The sequence below is a fragment of the Phodopus roborovskii genome, unplaced genomic scaffold (genome assembly GCF_943737965.1).
Source record: "Phodopus roborovskii unplaced genomic scaffold, PHOROB, whole genome shotgun sequence".
Lineage (NCBI taxonomy): Eukaryota > Metazoa > Chordata > Mammalia > Rodentia > Cricetidae > Phodopus > Phodopus roborovskii.
The window spans coordinates 15,750,237-15,770,451 of record NW_026125444.1 but is presented as its reverse complement, the minus strand read 5'-3'; the positions used below and the strand labels follow the sequence as shown (position 1 = coordinate 15,770,451).

General features: G+C 40.7%; 1 protein-coding gene and 1 pseudogene across 1 annotated transcript in view; both read right to left on the bottom strand.

Moving 5' to 3' along the window:
• Positions 1–575: 575 nt before the first annotated feature.
• Positions 576–3,111, bottom strand: LOC127215454 (phosphoglycerate kinase 1-like; annotated as a pseudogene).
• A 2,314-nt stretch (positions 3,112–5,425) lies between these two features.
• Positions 5,426–20,215, bottom strand: part of Strip2 (striatin interacting protein 2) — a 34,673-nt gene continuing 19,883 nt past the window's right edge. Inside the window, exons 17-21 of the mRNA XM_051175827.1 lie at positions 18,017–18,117; positions 15,677–15,743; positions 8,600–8,704; positions 6,630–6,834; positions 5,426–5,821 (exon numbers count right to left, since the gene is read on the bottom strand). Coding sequence (XP_051031784.1) covers positions 5,571–5,821; positions 6,630–6,834; positions 8,600–8,704; positions 15,677–15,743; positions 18,017–18,117 — 729 coding nt within the window. The 3' untranslated portion in view covers positions 5,426–5,570. The remainder of the gene's footprint in view (positions 5,822–6,629; positions 6,835–8,599; positions 8,705–15,676; positions 15,744–18,016; positions 18,118–20,215) is intronic.

The window sequence follows — 20,215 nt, the reverse complement described above, 5'->3', positions numbered from 1 at the left end:
ATCCACCCCAAATAATCTGCTGTGCTGGAGCCAGCCTCAGGGTATTTCTTGCTGCTGCCAGTAGCTGAGTCCAAGCCCATCCAGTCAACAGTTATGCCAGACACCGCAGTAGCTTGGCCGGCCGGTCTTGGCATTCTTATCAAACTCGTCAGCAGTGATGAAGTCAACAGGCAAGGTAATCTTTGCCCCATTCTCCCCCCCCTCAGCTTTGGACATGAGATCTTTGATAATATTGAGCCCATTATCATCATACAGAGAGGTGCAAATCTCCGTGTTGTTTACTTTAAGGGAAGTAAAAGCTGTTCTGTAGTGAGATATCCACCCTGCCTGGCACCTGTTGCACTGACCGTGCCCGTTTGGGCGTGTCACAGGTGCGGATGTGACAGAGCAGGCTAGGTCTGGGGTCCTGGACCCTAGCTTGCTCTCTTGCTTCCTTGTCCGGTTGCAGAGAGCATCTGGGTGGCATCCGTGGAGCGGGAACCCATAGTGGTCATCTGTTTCATGTATAAGTGAATTCTCCCTGAATAAACCTCACTTAACTTATACCAAGTCCAATGAATCTTAATTCCCACGCTTTACCGTTCCACTGACAATGGCTTTTCCCAGCATTTTTTAATCAGGTGGATCTTGTTTGCAACTTTAGCTCTGCCCAAGATAGCTAGGACAACTTTGAACTTTCTAAAGCCTTGGCAAAGTAGTTTAGCTCCTTCATTTAAAAAAAAAAATACCATCCTTCTGCAGAAGATTCACAATCCACAATGTAGCTGTGGGCTCAGCAGTCTCCAAAGCATCATTGACATAGATATCCCTTCCTTTGGACAGGGAAGCTTGGGAAGCATCTGTTTTGTCTGACTTAGCTGCAAGCTCGTTCCCAGAAGCATCTTTTCCCCTTCCTTCCTCCTCCACATGGAAGTGGCAGTTCTCCAGCCAGATGACAGACCCAGCCACCAGGTTGGCATGGCTTTCTCTATATCTGGCCCACACACTCCAAGAACAGAACATTCTTGCCTAGCAGAGATGTGAGTTCTGTTGCAACTGCTTCTAACAAGTACTCGTCTGCCATGGGAACACCACCAAGTGGCTCATAAGGACAACTGACTTGGCTCCGTGTCCAAGCAGAATTTGATACTTGGAACAGCAATCTTGATCCTCTGGTTATTTGTTATCTGGTAGTTCTTTATAGAACACAGAAATCTACTCCCATAAAGAAGTCTATTCCCATAGTGGCCCACGTCCCCTTCCTATCAGCTCCAGCCAGACTCAGCTGGTTACAAAGCAACATTTTGGCAACACTTGAGGTGGAGAAGCCAGCTGAAGAGACTGAAGCTTGTACCTCTTTGCTGTTTTGAGACAAGGGCCTCACTATATAGCCCAGGCTGACCCCCCAAACTACCATCTTCCTGCCTCAGATTCTAAGAGCAGAGAAATCTGTTTCTAATCCTACAGACCATTGAAAGGCAGAAAACTGTTTTACAGAGCAGCCTAGAGATCTTTCCTATCCAAAAGAACAGGACACTACATTTGTTCACTGGTGTTACAATCAGGTTTTCCCGCTGGCCTTGTCCCAGAGCTGTGCCAGCCCCAAATAACGCACAGAGACACTGTATTAGATATAATGCTGTTGGCCTGTTACTAGTGTTTCTTATTGGCTAGCTGTGTCTTAAATATTAACCCATTTCTATTAATCTAAGTTTTTCCACGTGGTCTTATCTTACCGGAGAGAGGGCCCAGAATTCTACCCTGTTGGTCCTACTTCTTGAAACTCCTCCTACCTCTCTCTGACTCCTTGTCTCCTAGTCCCGCCTATCTTGCTTTCCTATTGGCCAACAGTGCTTTATTCATTAACCAATAAGAGAAACATATTTACTGAATGACATCACCCCATCATCTCTTTTCTGTCTAAAATAAAAGAAGGGTTTTAATCTTAACATAGTAAAATATATAACAAAACAGTTATCAAATAAGAACCACAGTTAACAATATTTAGTCCATTAACATTTAGCAAGATTTAAAAAAAATATTCCATCATCTATCCTACCTTTGTTGAGTCTAAAGTCCTATATGTAACTTATGTAACTTATTTTTTATTTATTGAGACAGGGTTTCTCTGTGTAAGTTTGCCTGTTCTGGAATTAACTCTGTATACCAGGTTTGCTTTGAAATCACAGAGATCTGTTTGCCTCTGCCTCCCGAGTGCTGGAATTAAAGGCATGTGCTGCCACACCCAGCTACTCTCTCTAGCTGGTCAAACACACCATTGAATTGTTAGCAGCACTTCTTAAAAGCCGCTTATGATGAGTCAGGAAACCTCACTTAAAGGAGCCTCACAAGTCTCTGTTTGTCTCTAGAAAAACAGAGCCCAACCAAGAAAAATGTTGCTACCGAGAAGCCTTGCTTGTCTCTGTTCTTTTGTTTTTAAAGCCCCCTTTTTAAGCTTTTGTCGAGTTTTAAGTGCAAGTTCTTAGTAGCCCCACGTTGGGCGCCATTTTGTTACGCTCAGGTTTTCCCGTCGGCCTGGTCCCAGACACTGGGATTACAGAATCACCATAGATAGGTGGATGTCAAAGTGAAGTTCATCTTCATCACGGAAAAAGTGCAAGGCCAGCCTGAGCCACACCAGACGCCATCTCAAAAGCAATAAACAAACGCAGCTTTATTGAGATACCACTGACAAAAACTGTGCATGTTTAAGATGTAGAAAAGTGTCCTGGTGCCAGGTGGTAGTAGTGCACGCCTTTAATCCCAGCACTCAGGAGTTAGAGGCAGGAAACAAAAACCAAAATAAAAATAACTAAAAATAAAAAAATCCCCAAAGACATTCTGGTATGTGTTCACATTTGAAATGATCACTTATAATTCAGTTTTCAAGTCTCAGGATCCGCAGACAGTACATCTAGGTCAAGGTCAGCCTGACACCCTGTTTCTATAAAAAAGAAAAAGAGAGTACACCTAGACTTGATGAGAACCTGGATAAGATTTTGAAGCCTTCCTTGGGGAGGAGCTGTGTGTACTTGTATAGGATAGGAACAGATATTTGTCAGCATGACCACAAAAGCATCACACCACCCCATACCTGTCACCCTTCAGGTAGAGAATGCTGCTCTGGCCCATGCCCACTTGTTAGGCTTGTCCTTATGAACTGATTTTGGCCAATGACATGGACAATTTGCCTTCTGCCGTATCCAAGCAGCAGCTGTGAAATGTACCTCTATGGTATGGTTTGTTTCTTGCTTTTGTCTTTCACTATGAAGCAGTATGTCCTAGGAAAGGACATACATCCAGTCTTATGCCCGAATAGGAATAATTCTAGAGAAAAGTCAATCCAGTAATCTAAGGTGAGCCAAGTGGCTGACCTCAGACCCATGATGATGAAATGAACATTTGTTACATCATTGAGATTTATAGTTCTATATTTATTCTATATCCTTTTCTATCTAACTTGACTTTAAGATTACCTTGTGTTAAAGAATTAAAGGCCAGATTTCCAATTCCAGGTTTTCTTTTTATTAAAGTGTTTGGTGAGGTGAACAATATTATCAACACAAACTTCACTGAAATGTTCACAAATAAAGTCCCTATTTTATAAGTCATCCAAATAGCATGCTACTATGTAGAAATTATAATCATCATTAAATTTGGTTAACCTGAAGCTATACACGAGCTCTAAATTGGGAGCTCCAACCCAGTTATCTTAGCACATGGGGCTAGCTATTGAGAGCAGAAAGCTAGCCACAGCAAGTTACGGGGGGAAATGATATGATTTGAAACTAATTATTCATCCTTTCAAAGTAGTTTCTCCACCTGCATTGAGAATTAGTCTTCTCAAGGGCTATAAATAATAGAATGTGATATATTAAAGCTTAGCTTATGTCTGTGCCTCTGAAAGCATTTGTGTGTGTTTTTAAAAGGCTACTTATTTTTTCCTTACATGACTGAGTATGATACAACTTTAAAATAGACTGATTATTCTCTTTCCTGGAAAATTATCTTTTTACTCAAATATCATTAAAACATGGCAGCATGACTCTAGATTAATAAAATTGCCTGATGCAGTGCTCAGTAAACTGCTTAAAATGGGGAATACTGTCATGGTTTGATAAAGTTTACAAATTATTTGAAGGCATGTATTTCATCTATTACATACTTGCATTTTTTTTGGTCATTTTTCCATAGAATCCTGCTACTCAAAAAAATAGAGGTACTGATTGTTCCTTTGCATATGCTGGGTCTCTATAAGTGAGACTGTGCTTGACAGGGGGAGGGTAAAAGAGCCAGTTTGGACCAGATCTCTAGGAATAAAGTGTCCCTATGCCATCATAAAAAGACTCAGTAGTGTCTGGGCAGTGGGGAGACCTTTAAAATAAAAACATGCAAAGATTAAAAAAAAAAAAAACCCGTAGTTTTGGAAGTGATTTTGTTGTAAAGGGGGAAGTAGAGACATCTTCCATGAAATGTGTTATACTTCTAAGTACAAAACATATTGAAACGTCTAGCAGAAAAAAAAAGTAAAAAGTAATGAACATGGAAGAAAAAATATAAACTGTGATGCTATCACTTTTAATTTAAAAAAATCAGCACAAATGAACACATCAGTAAATAAAACCTCCTATGATCAACTGGTCATTTAAAAGTGAATTGGCTAGCGGTGGTGGCTCATGCTTACAATCCCAGTCTTCAGGAGGTGGAGGCAGGAGGATCATTACAAGTTCAAGGCCAGCCTGTCTACATAGGAAGTTCCAGCCCAGTTAGGGCTACACAATCAGATCCTGTCTCAAACAACATTACTCCTCTCCTCAAATGAAGATTTTGGGTTCTATTAGAGAGTAATTTTCTGCAGTCATTTTAGAACAAATAATTTATGAAAAACATTAAGATAGTTTTAGAGAAGGCCACATTATTTCACATTACAGGTGGTTCTCCCCAAATGGTAAAGTATTCAACACACTATACCGAATACACAGGAAATACTTTTTACACTGAACACAGATCTCTTACAGACCTATACATTTTTCTATAACATGCAATGTTTAGAAACAATCATCCTTTATAAAGGGGCAGTGCTCTCAGATCATATAGTGAATGGTTATTTTATAGAGGTAAGTGTCAAAACCTTAGATGTGAGATACAGTCTAAATGTTAAGTCTCAGGCATTTAGAGTGAGCAAGAAAATTCCCTCATTTTGTGGCCTGTGCCTATCTCATTGCTTGAGATGAATGTCATGGCTCAAGTGCCATAACAACTTTCTTTTCACTATTGTGGTAACAAAGGCTAGCCTGGTTCTAGGCAAGATTAAACCAGGCTCCATCAAGTACTGATCCATCAAGAGATTTCAAGGCCAGCTAGGTTCCTAGCTGAGCCCAGAGCGAGCTGGCCCATGTGCTTTGACTCAGGCCCCTAGCTTTGCACTGCCTTCAGGCCTAATGGCACCCAGAATAGCCATGAACTATGTTAGATGCTGGGTTGGAACTCCCGTTGACACACACTCTGGAGCTGGATAGCAAAGGGGCAGGACGGGCAGAGCACATTGATTGGAGCCGACCTCCATCTGTCAGATGCTTTGTGACAAGAGCTTAGTGACTCTGGAGCAGCTCCTCCCAACAGATGGGCTGTGAAAACACCTCTCTCTCCAACCAGAGCTCATAGGAATAATAGAAATCTTCAGGCAGATCCAACCTCTGCCCCAGCACACTCTGCAAGCAGTTATCCACAGGTGAAAATTCGGAGTCCTGCGGTTTATCATACCGGCGGCTGTTAAAAGCCTCAATGTTGGCCCTCAGGGTACATTCTTCAGCTTGGAAGTCCCATGGCCTGGCATCGATGTCTGACATAGGAAGAGAGGGGGGAGAAGATATGTCCTGATGTTACTCTCTTCCACAGAGCACGCTCTGTGGCATCCTAACAATGAAACTGCTCAGAATGTTAAGAGCAATGTATGAAGCAAACATATAGCATGTTTACAGGTTTAAAAAGTATACGCATGATCATATATAAACTAATATACACAGAAATTGTATTTGAAATGTAGAAACTGGTAACAGTAGTTACTGTTGAGGAAGGAGATGGGAGACCTTTTTATTGTAATTCCTTATTTTTTGTTTTTGAGACAGTTTCTCTGTGTAGCTTTGGAGTCTGTCCTGGAACTCACTCTGTAAACCAGGCTGGCCTCAAACTCAGAGATCTGCTTGCCTCTGTCTCCTGGGCTTTGTTTCTTTCTAGTAATCATGTTATTCAAAAGAGCAAGTAAAGCCTTTTATTGAGCTTTCCCTAGGGCATAAAAATTTCCCATTTGAATAGAATCACCCCTCAAGGAAGGGAGATTGGAGTAGAACACAAGGAATCATGTCTGGACCACCTCAACTGGGCATGGTGGCATATGTCAAGGCTACATAGTGAACCTTGTCTCAAACAAACAAACTGCTATAAGTAGGCAAACATTTTACCATATCACAAAATTAGTATCATATTTTGGGGCTGGGGAGATGGCATGAGGACCTGAGTTTGGATCCCTAGCACCTACAGAAAAGCCAGGTGCCACAGTATGCATTTATAACCACAGTGCTGCAGGAGCAGAGACAGTGGCCAGCCAGCCCAGCCAAATTAGTGGGCCCAAGTTTACAAAGAATACTCACCATTCCCATAAGCCCAGTCATCATTCATGCGGTGGCGCACTTTCTGGTAAATGGCTGACATAGTCTTCATATTGCTTTTCCTCCATTGGCGCCCAAGGTACTTGGTCTGTATCTTTAGTAGCTTCAAGACATAAAGTTGTAGCATGGCCTGTTTGACTTTGAGGGCTCGCTTTAAGATTGGAGCTGATTTAAACACCACCAGCATCTGTCCAGTGATACAGAGACAGGGTGACAAAAAGTTCATCATCATGTGAAGGTTTTAGAATTTCCAACTCAGACAATATGGACAACCCTGGTTATCCTATGAGACCCTGAGTATCTAAGGTCCAAACTACTTAAGAGTTAGTCTTCAAGAATACAAAAGAACTAAAAGGAGTTTGAGGTTAGCCTGGGGTAGTGAAACACTGTGTAAAATACACACACACACACACACACACACACACACACACACACACACACACACGAATTAAGCCAGACATGGTGGCTTAACTCATTTGAAGTTTATAATATTCAGGAGAGGTGTCTCAGCACTTAAGGATACTTGTTACTCTTCTAGAGGACCTGAGTTCAATCCCCAGCACCCTCATGGTAGTTCCCAACCATCTGTAACTCCAGCTCCAGGGGATCCAATGCTCTCCTTTGTCTGACCTCTGTGGGAACCAGGCACAAAGTGGTACACATACATACATGAAGGAAAAAACACATAAAATGAAGAAATCTAATTTAAAAATTTTAAAGTTTATACTATTTATAAATTCAAAATAAAAGTTATCTACCAAAAATGCCATTTTCACTGTTATTAGTTTCTTGTCTTGGTTTTTCAAGACAGGGTTTCTCTGTGCAGGCCTGGTTGTGCTGGAACTTGCTCTGTAGACCAGGCTGGCCTTGAATTCAAAGATCCATCTGTGTCTGCGTCTTGAGTGCTGGGATTAAAGGTGTGTGCCACCACCACCCAGCCTTTTGTTATTTTTTTAAGATTTAAAAATATTTAGTTAAATTTTATCCCATGCCCATGCGTTTTTACACATGTATGCAAACACTTCATAGCACTCACATAGAGGTCAGTGGGCAATTTCCAGTTCTGTCCTTCTACTGTGGATCCCCAGACTCAAACTCAAGTCTCCAGGCATGCGTAGCGAGCACTCTTTGCCAGCAGAGCCATCTCAGTAGCCCTGGAGGTAAGTTTGACTATAGCTATGTCTCGTATGTATTATTTTGTATCTGAACAGAGGTAATAGCCAATAGTACACTGTTCTATTACTTTTTTAAAAATTGTGTGTGTATGTGTATTGGAGTTCGTGTATCCTTGGGGACAGGGTTAGGAGCTGGAGTTACGAGCAGAGGTGAACTGCTTGACATAGAAACCACAGGGTCCTTTGCAAGAACAGTACATTGACTACCGAGCCATCTCTCTAACCCCATATCCCACAGGATCTCTTTATATAGGTCAGGCTTGCCTTGAAATTACAGAAATCCTCCTTGCCTCTTCCTCCTGAGTGCCAGAATTAAAGGCCTCTTTTAATTTAATAATATATCTTGAAAATTATTCCATACCAGCAGAGAAATGCCTCATTCTTTTAAATGGTTTTATCATATTCTACTATAAGGACACACCATAATTTATTTAAGCAGGTGGTCCTTGTTAAAGAAGACCAAACTGTTTCTAGACTCTTTTTATGAGCAACATTGCAATGAATGTTAGCTTTGCATCATTTTTGGATGTGTAACTATAATCCAAATGTGACTGGCTTCCCTTGTTAGAGCTGTCTTAAGAGTGTGTCTATATTTAGTTTCCTGAAAAGAAATGGACTGGTGAGTAATCATCTTGGAATAAGTGCCCAGAATTTAGAAGTGCGGGAACTTATGTAGCATTCACCAGCTATCTATCTTTCCAAGTAGACAATCTACAAATAATAATGACTTAAAAATTCAGTTGAATGGATACTTCTGTGACCTAAAGTCCCGCTTACCATGGTCCTGGAATGCTTCCATTTGGTCAGTTTATTGAGCAGCCTCAGGAGGTTGATGCAGGAAAAGAGGTTCCTCCAGCAGAATTGGCTATTGTCTCCAGCTTCCTGAAATAGGGACATCCATCAGTGTCTCAATACTGACAAGGCTCTCATTCTCCTAGAAGACTGCATGTCCCTGTTGGTCAGTTTAGGCGAATATTCCAGTATGAAATGGTGCCTCTTTACTTCCTGCCCTTTACACACCAAATCTCATTTCTGTGGGCAACCTATAGCTGGGCTGGCCATGTGCCTCAGTAATAGGGTACTTGCATAGCATGTGCAGAGCTGTGTGTCTGAATTTCAGACAAACAAAAAAACAAAAATAAACAAAACAACTAAAACCTGTGAGCCACCATGTGGGTGCTGGGAATTGAACTATCCTCTGGAAGAGCAGCCAGGGCTTTTAATTGCTGAGCCATCTCTCCAGCCCTGAGTTTCTCTGCTTCAAAGCAGAACATCTGGCTGATTTGATAATCAAACAGAGCCTTTAAAGAGGGCTGCTAGATATGAAATCTAATACATTTGAAACCCTGCCACAGCTTACTGAAGTGCATCAGTAATGATCCTCACTTTCAGATTATACTAAGAAGCCAACATTATCACTAATTTAATGTTCTGCATGAATGTAGAGATTTATAGCCCTAGGCAAGTCTAGTACTCATCAATGACACTTCTACTGATGAGTTTCTCCAGCCTATAGGAAACCTGCTCAAGATCTAGGTCCACAAGGCAGAACAGGTCTGTCACCCTATTTCTACCCTTTTGCTTTGTGCTTTTCCCCCATCCCACACTTACTGAAACAGTTTTTTCCCTTCAACTAGGTCTGAATTCTTAATGACTGCAAATTAAAAATTATGTTTTGGTGAACGATTCTTCATCCTTTTCTTTATTATGGCTCACACAACTGAAAATGAAGCCACATTTTAGATTTTCTTTTTCCATATGACTAAAGGATAATTCCCTTACCATGCAGGTTTCCAACCAGTTGCTGCTAGATAAAGGGCCTAGATATAGAGGAGAAATGGTTCTTAAGTGGAGCCAGTAGATAAAGAAGCTTTCAAGACCACCCATCTAGGGTGTGTTAGCAAACTACATTCGACTCAGTTACATCTGAAGAACCCATTATAGAACTTGTGGCCAAAAGGAAAAATTATAAAATGCGTACAAAGGTTTTATTTATGGGCCTTCCTCTGTATAAATATTTCATGGGAAATGGACATAAATGTTATGTCCACGTTATATATACATGCTAAGGAAGCCACACTAAAGGTACTGTTGCTTTGAAATAGTGATGATGAAAATCAGAACAGAATTTTACTTATTTTGTCCATGTTGGCCTCAAGCATGTAGCAATTCTCCTGCCTCTGCCTACTGAATGCTGGGATTATGGATGTGTACCACCATGACTGATAAGAAAAAAAAAAAACTTTGACATTTTTTTACATTTATTTATTTATTTAATAGGAGTGTAGGTGTGTGTGTGTGTGTGTGTGTGTGTGTGTGTGTGTGTCCGCATGTGCAAGTGTGCATGTCAGAGCACAACCTGAGGAAATAGTTCTTATCTTCTCTTATGTGGGTTCTGGGATTTGAACTCAAGTTGTCAGGCTTGATAGCAAATGCCCTTACTTTCTGAACATCTCGATGCCCCCCCCAAGCCTTTCTTTTAAACGGTTATAACTGGCTAAACAGCATCTGAAAGGAATGCCACACACCTTGATATCTGAGTGCAATGATTACATTCTGAAAAGAAAACCCAAACTAAGAGAAATATTCTGGAACATCTGAAGTACCTGGATTAAGAAGTTGTAAAAACTTTGATAAGGGTTAATGGGAGGACTTGTTATATAAATTTAAGTAAAATAAACATATTTTATATCTTTTTCAACAAAAATCAAGCCCAAAGTTGAACAGTTTTCTAATGATCCATCTTTTAAACATTAACTTACAAAATTCCACTCCCTAGATCTAAAAGAAAATTCCAAACATTTCTTTGCAAATGGCTAGTCATGCAAATTGTGACTCACTGCTGACTTTCCAAAGTCCTTCAGTAGGCTTTGGCTACCCCTTCACTACTCAACCTATGGAGGTCTCAGCATTAGGAAGGCTGGGGACCACTGGGCTAGAGTCTTGGACTACACAAAAAGGAGAGACTAAGGAGCACCGGTACTCACCATTCTCTGCTTCCTAAAATGCTATGTGACAGCTACCTCAAGTCCCTGCTGCTGGGACTTCCTAACCCTGAAAGACATGCCCAGGGACTGTGAGCCCAAATAAACCCACCCTTCCGTAAGCTGTTTTCTTCAGTTTTTTGTCTTAGCAATGAGACAAGTAATACACATCCCTCCTTTGAGTGCTATGCTTCAGGGCTCGTTTGGTTAGTTTTGCAGCAGTGATGATGGGTTTACACAGAATTTCCCACATTTTCTGTGAATAAGAGGAGAGGATAGCCAGACATGGTGGCATACACCTACAATCCCAGAATTTGGGAGGGGGAGAAAGGAGATCTTGAGTTTGATGGCAACTTGGGCTACCTAGCAAGTCCTAGGTGAGCCTTGTCTACACAAGTAAGACCCACCTTGTTTCAGTAACAAATTAAGCAAAGGTAAAGAGGATGAGACATAACGTGTAGGATTTCTCTTTGGAATTAATAGGCCTATACAAAATAGAGGACTGCAACTTGCCCTCATTTCACTATATTTAAAGTAGTAGTAGTTTCTACATATTTTCATCAAACATATCCAATATAAAATAATTTTATGTACACATCCAAATACATGTATGTTTGCTTATAAATTACAAATGTAAACTGGTGTTGGTGGCACATGCCTTTAATCCCAGCACTTGTGAGGCAGAAGCAGGCGGACCTCTGTGAGTTCGAGACCAGCCTGGTCTACAAGAGCTAGTTCTAGGACAGGTTCCAAAGTTACACACAGAAACCCTGTCTCAAAAACCAAAAATTCCCTCCCATTACAAATCCTGTTTAAAAAAAAAAAAAAAAAAAAAAAAAAAAAAAAAAGAGAAAGAAAGAACCAAGAACCATTAACGTTTTAATTTTACCAACTAGCTGGAGTTACACATGAAGCAGAATTGAATTCTATTCAAATCCAGAAAACAGAAACACATAAATGAAGAAAATCTTAGCCAAAAACTCTACTTTTAACTTTTAGTACTCAGTCTTAAGGATATGATTACAGATGAAGTAAATGATTTTTTGAGTTATATACTAAGATAAATGTCTAATACTAGAAGACAGTCTTCATTTATTTAGAGACAAGGGATCATATATCCCAGGATGGTCTTGAGCTCACTATGTAGCCAAAGATGGTCTTGAACATCTGATTCTCCTGCTTCTACTTTCTGAGTGCTGGGATGACAGGCACGTGCCACCAGTGTTGGGGATCAAACTCTGGGCTTCCTGCAATGCCAGGCAAGCACCCTACCAACTCAGTTTTATCTCTAACCCTTAATTCTTTTTTTTTTTTTTTTTTTTTTTGAGACATAGTCTCATTATATAGCTCAGGTTGGCCTTGGATTAGTAATCTTCTTGCCTCAGACTCTAGAGTATTAGGATTACAGATGTATGCTCTAATACCTGGTAGAAGAGAATCTCTATACACCAATGGGGCTGGCCAGATAGTTCATTGGATAAATATGCTTGTCATTAAGTTTGATAACCTGAATTCAGTCCTCTTGACCCATACGAGGGAAGGACAGAACTGACTTCCAAAAGTTGTTTTGTGACCTCCACATGTACATAAGTAAAATAAAAATATATTAAAAAATTAAAATATCAGGCCATAAGGGTCAGGCATGGTGGTATATCCCATATTTTGGGAGGCTAATTCAGGAAGATTTCCCCAAATTGAAGGCAATCATGGCTAAATAGTAAATTTGAGGCCAGCCTAGGCTACAACACAAAACTCTGTTTCAAAGAACAAAGGAGAATAAAACAAGAGTAATTAATAAATAAGTTAAGTGCCAGAAAACTGGACTTAGCAGCACATTCTTGTAATCCCAGTATTTGGGAGATTGAGGCAAGAGAATTCTAAGTTCAAGACCAGCCCAAGTTATATAGTGAGTCTGGGGACAGGCTGGGCTCTATCTCAAAGAGACTCTATCTCAAAATACAAGAAAAAATTAAACAATAGAATATAATGGATAGTTGTTACTAATTATCTACTGAAGAATGTTTAATGGGGGTGAGCTCAATGGTAGTGTATTGTATCTGTTTAGCATATACTTAGGTTTATAGTCAATAACACTGAAAAAGAAGTTTAATAAAATCCTGCTGTGAATAGGTAAATTTACCTATGTTAAGCAAAACACATACATACACATGTATATAACAGATTTATATACAAATATAAAGTTTGCTACTAATATTTCTGTATAAATTATGTATATTCTAATTGCAGTATAATATAAGCAATGTTTACATGTAGGTGATAGGAGACATTTTTACTTTATCCCCATATTTTTCTACCACAAGTATATTACTAATTTTGTAATCAAGAAAAAAGCTTGAAGTTATTGAAAATAAATAACATATTCCAAAGACAGTAAGTATATTTCTTGCACTTGGAAATTTGGTGAGCCTGAAAAGTAACAAATCTTACTAGCTATTTTCTGCTACAGAAGTTATCCATTTAGGTAAATAATTCATTACACTGAGAACCTATGTGGAATAAATCTTCTAGGTACCAAAATCACACTGGGCTAGAGAAGCACTTATATTTTAAGAAAACAGTCTGTGGTTACTAAACAAAACCACCAGATGCCACTATTGTTTCACCAGAAAGACTAAAATATCCCCTGTGACTTTTAATTAATTCAATACATGTTCTCTCTCTCTCTTTCTCTTTCTCTCTCTCTCTCTCTCTCTCTTTCGCTCTCTGTCTCTCTCTCTCTCTCTCTCTCTCTCTCTGTGTGTGTGTGTGTGTGTGATTTACTTATTTGTTTTTTTGAGGCAGTGTTTCTCTACATAGCCCTGGCTATCCTGTAACTTGCTCTGTAGACCAGGTTGGCCTGGAAATCACAGAGATCTGCTTGCTTCTACCTCCTGAATGCTGGGATAAAAAGTGTGTACCAACCCTGCCTGGCTGATAATAATACAGTCTTAAGAGAAGGTATAACCATATAAACAATTATAGGCTCTTATCCCCAAAAGTCAATCAGAAGTGATATGAATTGTTATCAAGGAAAAGCGTAGGGGGCAGGCAGGATGGCTCAGTGGGTTAAGGCCCTGGCTGCCAAACCTGATGATTTGTTCAGTTTCTGGGACCCTGCTGTAGAAGAAGAGCATCGACTGCTGAAAGCTGTCCTCTGACCTCTCCACCTGTTCTGCAGTATCATGCACTCAGCATATCAACAAACAAAATGTAATAACACTTTTTTAAAACTTAAAAAGTAATAGATTCAGACCACAAAAGCTGAATTTCTATTTTTAAATACCCTGTTAATAGTAGATTTTTTTTTTTTTTTGGTGTGTGTGTGACAGGGTTTCTCTGTATAGCTCTGGCTACATAGCTCTGTGTAGCTCTGGTGGCATATCCCTTTAATCCCAGCACCAAGGAGCAGAGGCAAGCATTTCTCTCTGGGTTCAAGGCCAAGCTGACCTACACAGCAAGTTCCAGGACATTCAGGGGCTACATAAAGAGACCCTGTCTCTAACTAAACAAAAACAAAATTGTAATATTAACTTCATAGGGTTATTTTACAGATTCACTATTACCATGTTAATAACAAAGGTTAAATTATTGCATCTCTTTAGGAGTCAAAAATCTTCTAGCTTCCTTGGCTGCTGAGACTATATTTAAATAAGACAGGGACTCTGTTCCAGCGGCAAAGAACGTGCTAGCTCTGATGCTTCAGGACGTGGCTCTTTTGACTCATATCTGATTTGGGGTCTGTCACCTATGAGAAATAGACTGTGATAAGTCAGTTCACCCACTGAGCACTCAATGTTTCATCTTTGAAATATAAGGGAGTAGGGTCAAAAAAGCCTCCTATAGGTTCATAAGACCTGCACCAAGGAGACATTTTTCCTATTCTTACATAGTGTGCTTTCCTGAATCAGCACTTTGTTGGGGGACAAAGGGCTGTAGCACCCATGGGCAACATAATTTAGCATTATTGAGGTCTTCAATGTACCAGACACAGTGTTAGGGTATAGGGATACAGAAAGAGAAGATGGTACTCTCTCTCCCATCAAAGAATTTATAGTCAAGTTGAAAAAGTTACAGATAAGTTATTACAATGCAATAGGATGAAGGTATACAGGAAAGTACGTGGCTTATCTTAAACATGCTTTTGGTCAGGCAGTTTCAGGGAATTCAGAATAATTCAGAGGAACTTCTCTGATTTGCCTGGACCTGCTTCAGGATGAATCTCTCCCTAGGCTGTCCTTCAGTAGCTATACTGAATTTTGCCTTAAAGAGGCAAGGGATTTTCTAAAATACTCCCCGGCTTAATAACTAAAATGAGGCCGGGCGTTGGTGGCACACACCTTTAATCCCAGAACTTGGGAGGCAGAGGCAGGCAGATCTTTGTGAGTTTGAAGCCAGCCTGGTGTATAGAGGGAGTTCCAGGACAGGCTCCAAAGCAATACAGAGAAACCTTGTCTCAGAAAACAAACAAAAAACTAACATGAAAAGGAGAAGCAAATTGCCTCTAACACAATATAAAGATGGATTTGTGTGTGTGTGTGTGTGTGTGTGTGTGTGTGTGTGATCCATCAGAAGAGATTCTCCTGCTATTTAGCATAGATACTGTGTTTCATTCTCATTTTCTTTCTAAGTTCCCTCCCCTCTCCAGCTATTTTCAGTGACATTTTCCTCTTCTGTATAAGATGCTGGGCTCAGCTTTTTTAAACCCTTCAGTGGCTTTGAACCTCTGCCTCCTCTGTGCCCTTGCCAGTATGCCTTCATTGATCTGATACTCCTAAACCATGGCATCACAGGACTGGAAAAGACATGAAAAAGCAAATGCCAGCTTCTGCCATCAGCCAATTTCAAAGGCCACAAATCCCCACCTGCTTACCAGACTCTCGGCGGTAAGCTCTGGCAAATCCTGGATGGTACAGCATGGGTAGTCCAGCACTGAAATGCTGCAAGATGCAGAAATAAGGACAAGCTTTAGGTAAATGGCAACAGCAGGAAATGGCTGCCTTTGAAAAGGGCAGGAACTGTTCCTCCCCAGTGGACTCCATGTGTCTCTCAAATTGCTTAATGACCTCAGCTGAAATTGAGGGCACTGGTACGGGGCAACTCCAATTCTAGTGTCATCTCACAGCGGAACCATGGAGTTCTTTTAAGCTGTTCCTAATCTGCAAAAAGAGCTAACCCTTTCCTCCTTAGCTGTCTTAGGTTCTTCAGGGAATATGTAAATGTAAGTGCATCTACCTCTGCATTTAAGTATGTATGTAAATTAATATTATTCCCAGAGATGCCACACAAGCACATCTTACTAAATAATAACCTGAGGATTTGAAGAGGACAAGATCTGTGTTTCTCAACTGATCATTCTGAAAGCCAGGAACTCTGGGGGTAGCTGTCAACGCTACCCTAGATGAAGCTTGAGGCACAGGGTGACTTCTTATAGTATGGCAAATCAAATGGTAGTTCAAGGATGATATATAATAATGCTTGTTCTCCAAACAGTGGGAATTACAGGGAAGCCACAAGCTCTGTAGTAAGCTCAGGGAATAGGCTTAGGTCAGGAAAGGAAATAAGGTACCACATAATAATAGGGACATAGTAAGTGGCTGTTTTTTTCTTTCCTCTACCCTTTACTAGTAAATGCAGAATCTGGACTAGCTAATTTATAATGCTCCTTCTGTTTCTAATAGTCAGTGAAATTTTATCACTAATCTATCTGTACTAGTGCAATTAGAGATGGGTAAATGATGTCAGTAAAGCCAGGGCTATAAATTTAGCATGAGCATTCTTGGACCTGCCTGTACATTTTAAAAGTCCAAATTTCTGAAAGCAAATCACTCATTTATGATAGAAATATTACCACTGTTCAAGAAACCCAGGTCAAGAAAACTTCGATTAACCAAGGTAGGAGAGGAAGATCAGCCCAGGAGAGGGGAGTGAATTTATGTATAACATTGCCCATCATTCTAATTAACTTCTGGATTCTGTGGGTTGCCCTGTTAGGATAAATATTCTTGGCTCATCCATCCACTTATCTACTGTATTCTTATTTAACATGCTAATCTTGTATGTGTGGTATATAGTATGTAGGTGTGCGCATGTGTGTGTACAGATGAACATGCACGTGTGTATGCATGCATGTGGAGGTCAGAGGTTGGTATCAGATATCTTCCTCAGTTACTCTCTACTTACTTTTTTTGAGACATGGTCTCTCATTAAACATGAAGCTCAGCGATTTGTCTGTGCTGACTGGCCAGTGAGCTTCACGGATCTATCTGTCTCCATCTTTCAAGTGCTGGGATTATAGATATATACTGCCACACCCAACTTTTTATATGGTTTATAGGGATCAAAACTCAAGTCCTCATGCTTGTTGACCCTTTATTGACTGATCTATCTTTGAAGGTTCATAATCCTGTTCTTTGAGAAAACCAGTCCACCTCTCCGATTTTGTCTCCTAATTGGCAAGATGAGAACAAAACCTGTACTATCTCTTAGTATTGCCAAGGTTAAGTGGAAATATGCATGTAAAATTATCATACTTTGGGCTGCCAAGATATAGCTCAGCTCCTAATGGCAACACTGACAACCGGGACGCTGGGGTGAAGAAGAGAATCCATTCCTGCAAGTTGTCTCTGACCTCCACACCCATGCCTTGGCATGTGTGCACCCATATTCATGCACGAACATAAAAATTTAAAAAGCAACAAGTTTAAAAGTATATCTTAAACTATAAATTGTCCTACCCAAGTAGATGTCTATTGTTTACCTTTGACTACAGATTTTGAACCTTCCCTGGTGGTCTGGTGGTTAGGATTCGGCATGCTCATTATTATGAATTTTGTACAATGCTTTCTATTTACAAAGCAGTGTAACTGTTCCAGCCACTGCAGCTTATGCTTTCTTTTGAGAGCAGAGCTGTTCAGACAAAAGGGCTGTTGCACAACACAAACGTCTCCTAGGTTCTTTTTCATCACAGAGATTTCATCTTGTAGTTTCATTTCAAAATATTTTTCACGTTTGAAAATTTTAATATATAAAATGTACACAAAGAGGAAAATTCACACATTCCCATCAGTCAATACTTCAAGAAAACGGAATCTAACAGGGAGAGCTCTAAGGAAGGAGGGACTAGTGACACCAGAAGAAATGGAAGGTGGAGACATGGAGGAACTTCCTTAAGCATCCCAGGCAGCCCCTGAAGTCTGTGCAGAGTCCGTACCTGTTTTTGGCAGTGATATAGGACAGGATATTTTGATTGAAGAACTTCAGGATCAAGGGGATACAGTTGGCAAATACTAAATGTTGTGACACATATTCAAACTGAATTAAAAGATCAAAGCAGAAAAGTTTGCTTATTTGGGGGAAGATATAAAACATGCATGGAAAAGAGACAGGGAAATGCAAATATAACATCTATTCCTAAGAATATCTGCTGTCTACTGTGTTATCAGTCTGTCAGTCTCTGAATTGCGGACACTCATCTTCAGCCAGCCTACCTTACATGCAGGATGATCTGCAGTGGATGCTACAAGCTTTTGATCAAAACCACATATTAAACACACTAGGATGGAAAACATACGTCAAACAAATAGCAAGAAATGCTGTGAGTTTTGCTCCTATGCGCGATGGGAAAGAGTCTCCCTGAGGGAGCTGGCTTCCATACCAAACCTCTGGCTCATAATGTTTCAACTAGGATTGATATAGAAGGGACAGGTGGAACTAACTCTTAGCAACTGCTGGTGTCAGGCTGGAGACAGCACGCAGTAACCACTGGAATGTATGTTTCAGGAGACTGTACAGAATATGATGTTATCGCTAATACTAAGAATATCAGTGATTCAGTGAATGAGTAGCCACCCTGGATTTTGTTTATTATGCCCCGAGAAGCACCAAGAAAACAATTGCCCCCAGATTAGGAACTTAGAATGCTGGGACCGAAAAGGCAGAGAACTATGGGTTATAGACCCCTCCCCCCAGCTCTGTGTCATCAGCAAGTAGTAGTCATGTCAGAAAGGCAAAGCTGCTTTCTGATCCCGAGTATGTGGTTAGAGATGAGGAGTCAGCTTGTGCCTTAACCACTTCTCTCTTCTACTCATTTTTTTTCTCCCTGGAAGACAGCCAAAGGTATTTTTTTGAAGCCCCAGACAAAGGAGCCAGGACACACTTACTAACAAAAGATGGGAAGTTTTTTAAACTTTGAGCCATGCCCAGGCTCTTTCAGGACTCGCCCACACTGACATGTATTGTAGCAAGGCCCATCAGGACATCCGTCAGGCTGGCTATAGATCTATCTACTGCCCACCAAGAGAAACCCTGAGAAACACACATTCTAGTGGGAAGAGGGAGTAGTGTCTCCTAACCACTCTGCTGCTTCCAGTCCTGATGCTGCCAGCAAACACTGGCAGCAAACACATGGCCACAGACCTGCAGGGCCCTTCCCTGTACACTGATGACTCACTCTTATATCAGCCTTTATTTTGAGTGCTTAGGTGGAAAATGGAGTAAAGCCTCAGGGCAGAAATGAGAAGGCTTCCAATCCCCAGGCTTTCCCCAAAGAAGAAGCATCTATTTACTTGTCCTTGTATCTTGGTAATGTCCACAGGCCCAAGGCAAACAATGCCTCTGCTAGAAAGCAAAGCAAGATCTTGACTTCTGACTCTATGGTCCTCTCACCTACAAAATGGGGATAGGCTGGAGCACCCGGGAGACAGAGGCAGGTGGATCTCTGAGCTGAAGCCCAGCCTGGTGCACATAGTGAGTTCCAGGACAGCCAGGGCTGCATAGTGGGACCCTGTCTCAAAACAACAACAAAACTAAAAACGAGCAAGAAAACAGACAAAATAACCCCAGCTCCTCCTCCTCCTCCTCAAAAACAAAACAAAACTCCACAAACAGGAATAAAACGAGGCCCCCTAAGGGTGAGAGCTCTCCATAATTGTGTGCTATCAGATGTATGATACCTGCCAACCACTGTGGCTTCCTGTATTACCAGAACGTCTCCATCTAGCAACATTTAATCACTTTCCAAAAATACACTGCTCTTTCTCCTCGGGGTTTTCACATATTAGCTTCAGTTGGCTCTTACTCCTCTCTGATAACTCCCATTTCCTGGATAACATTCCCCCCCCCCAGGATTCAGGTTAAAAGTCACCTCTTCTCTGGAATTGGTATTTCTACAGTATCCAGTTACCTACCTATGTCACACCGCTCTACAACTGGACAAGGCCTGTAAGAGCCTGATCTGTGCCTCATTTAGAATTATATCTCAAATGTCAGAAAAGTGCTTCACGTACATGACCGATACACCCAGTGACATTGATTCTGACTGACTAGGAGTATTCTCAAGAATCCCTAACTAACTTACAAAGACCTTGAGCTAACTTACAAAGAGCATAGATTTTTGCCTCTTCTTTGCATG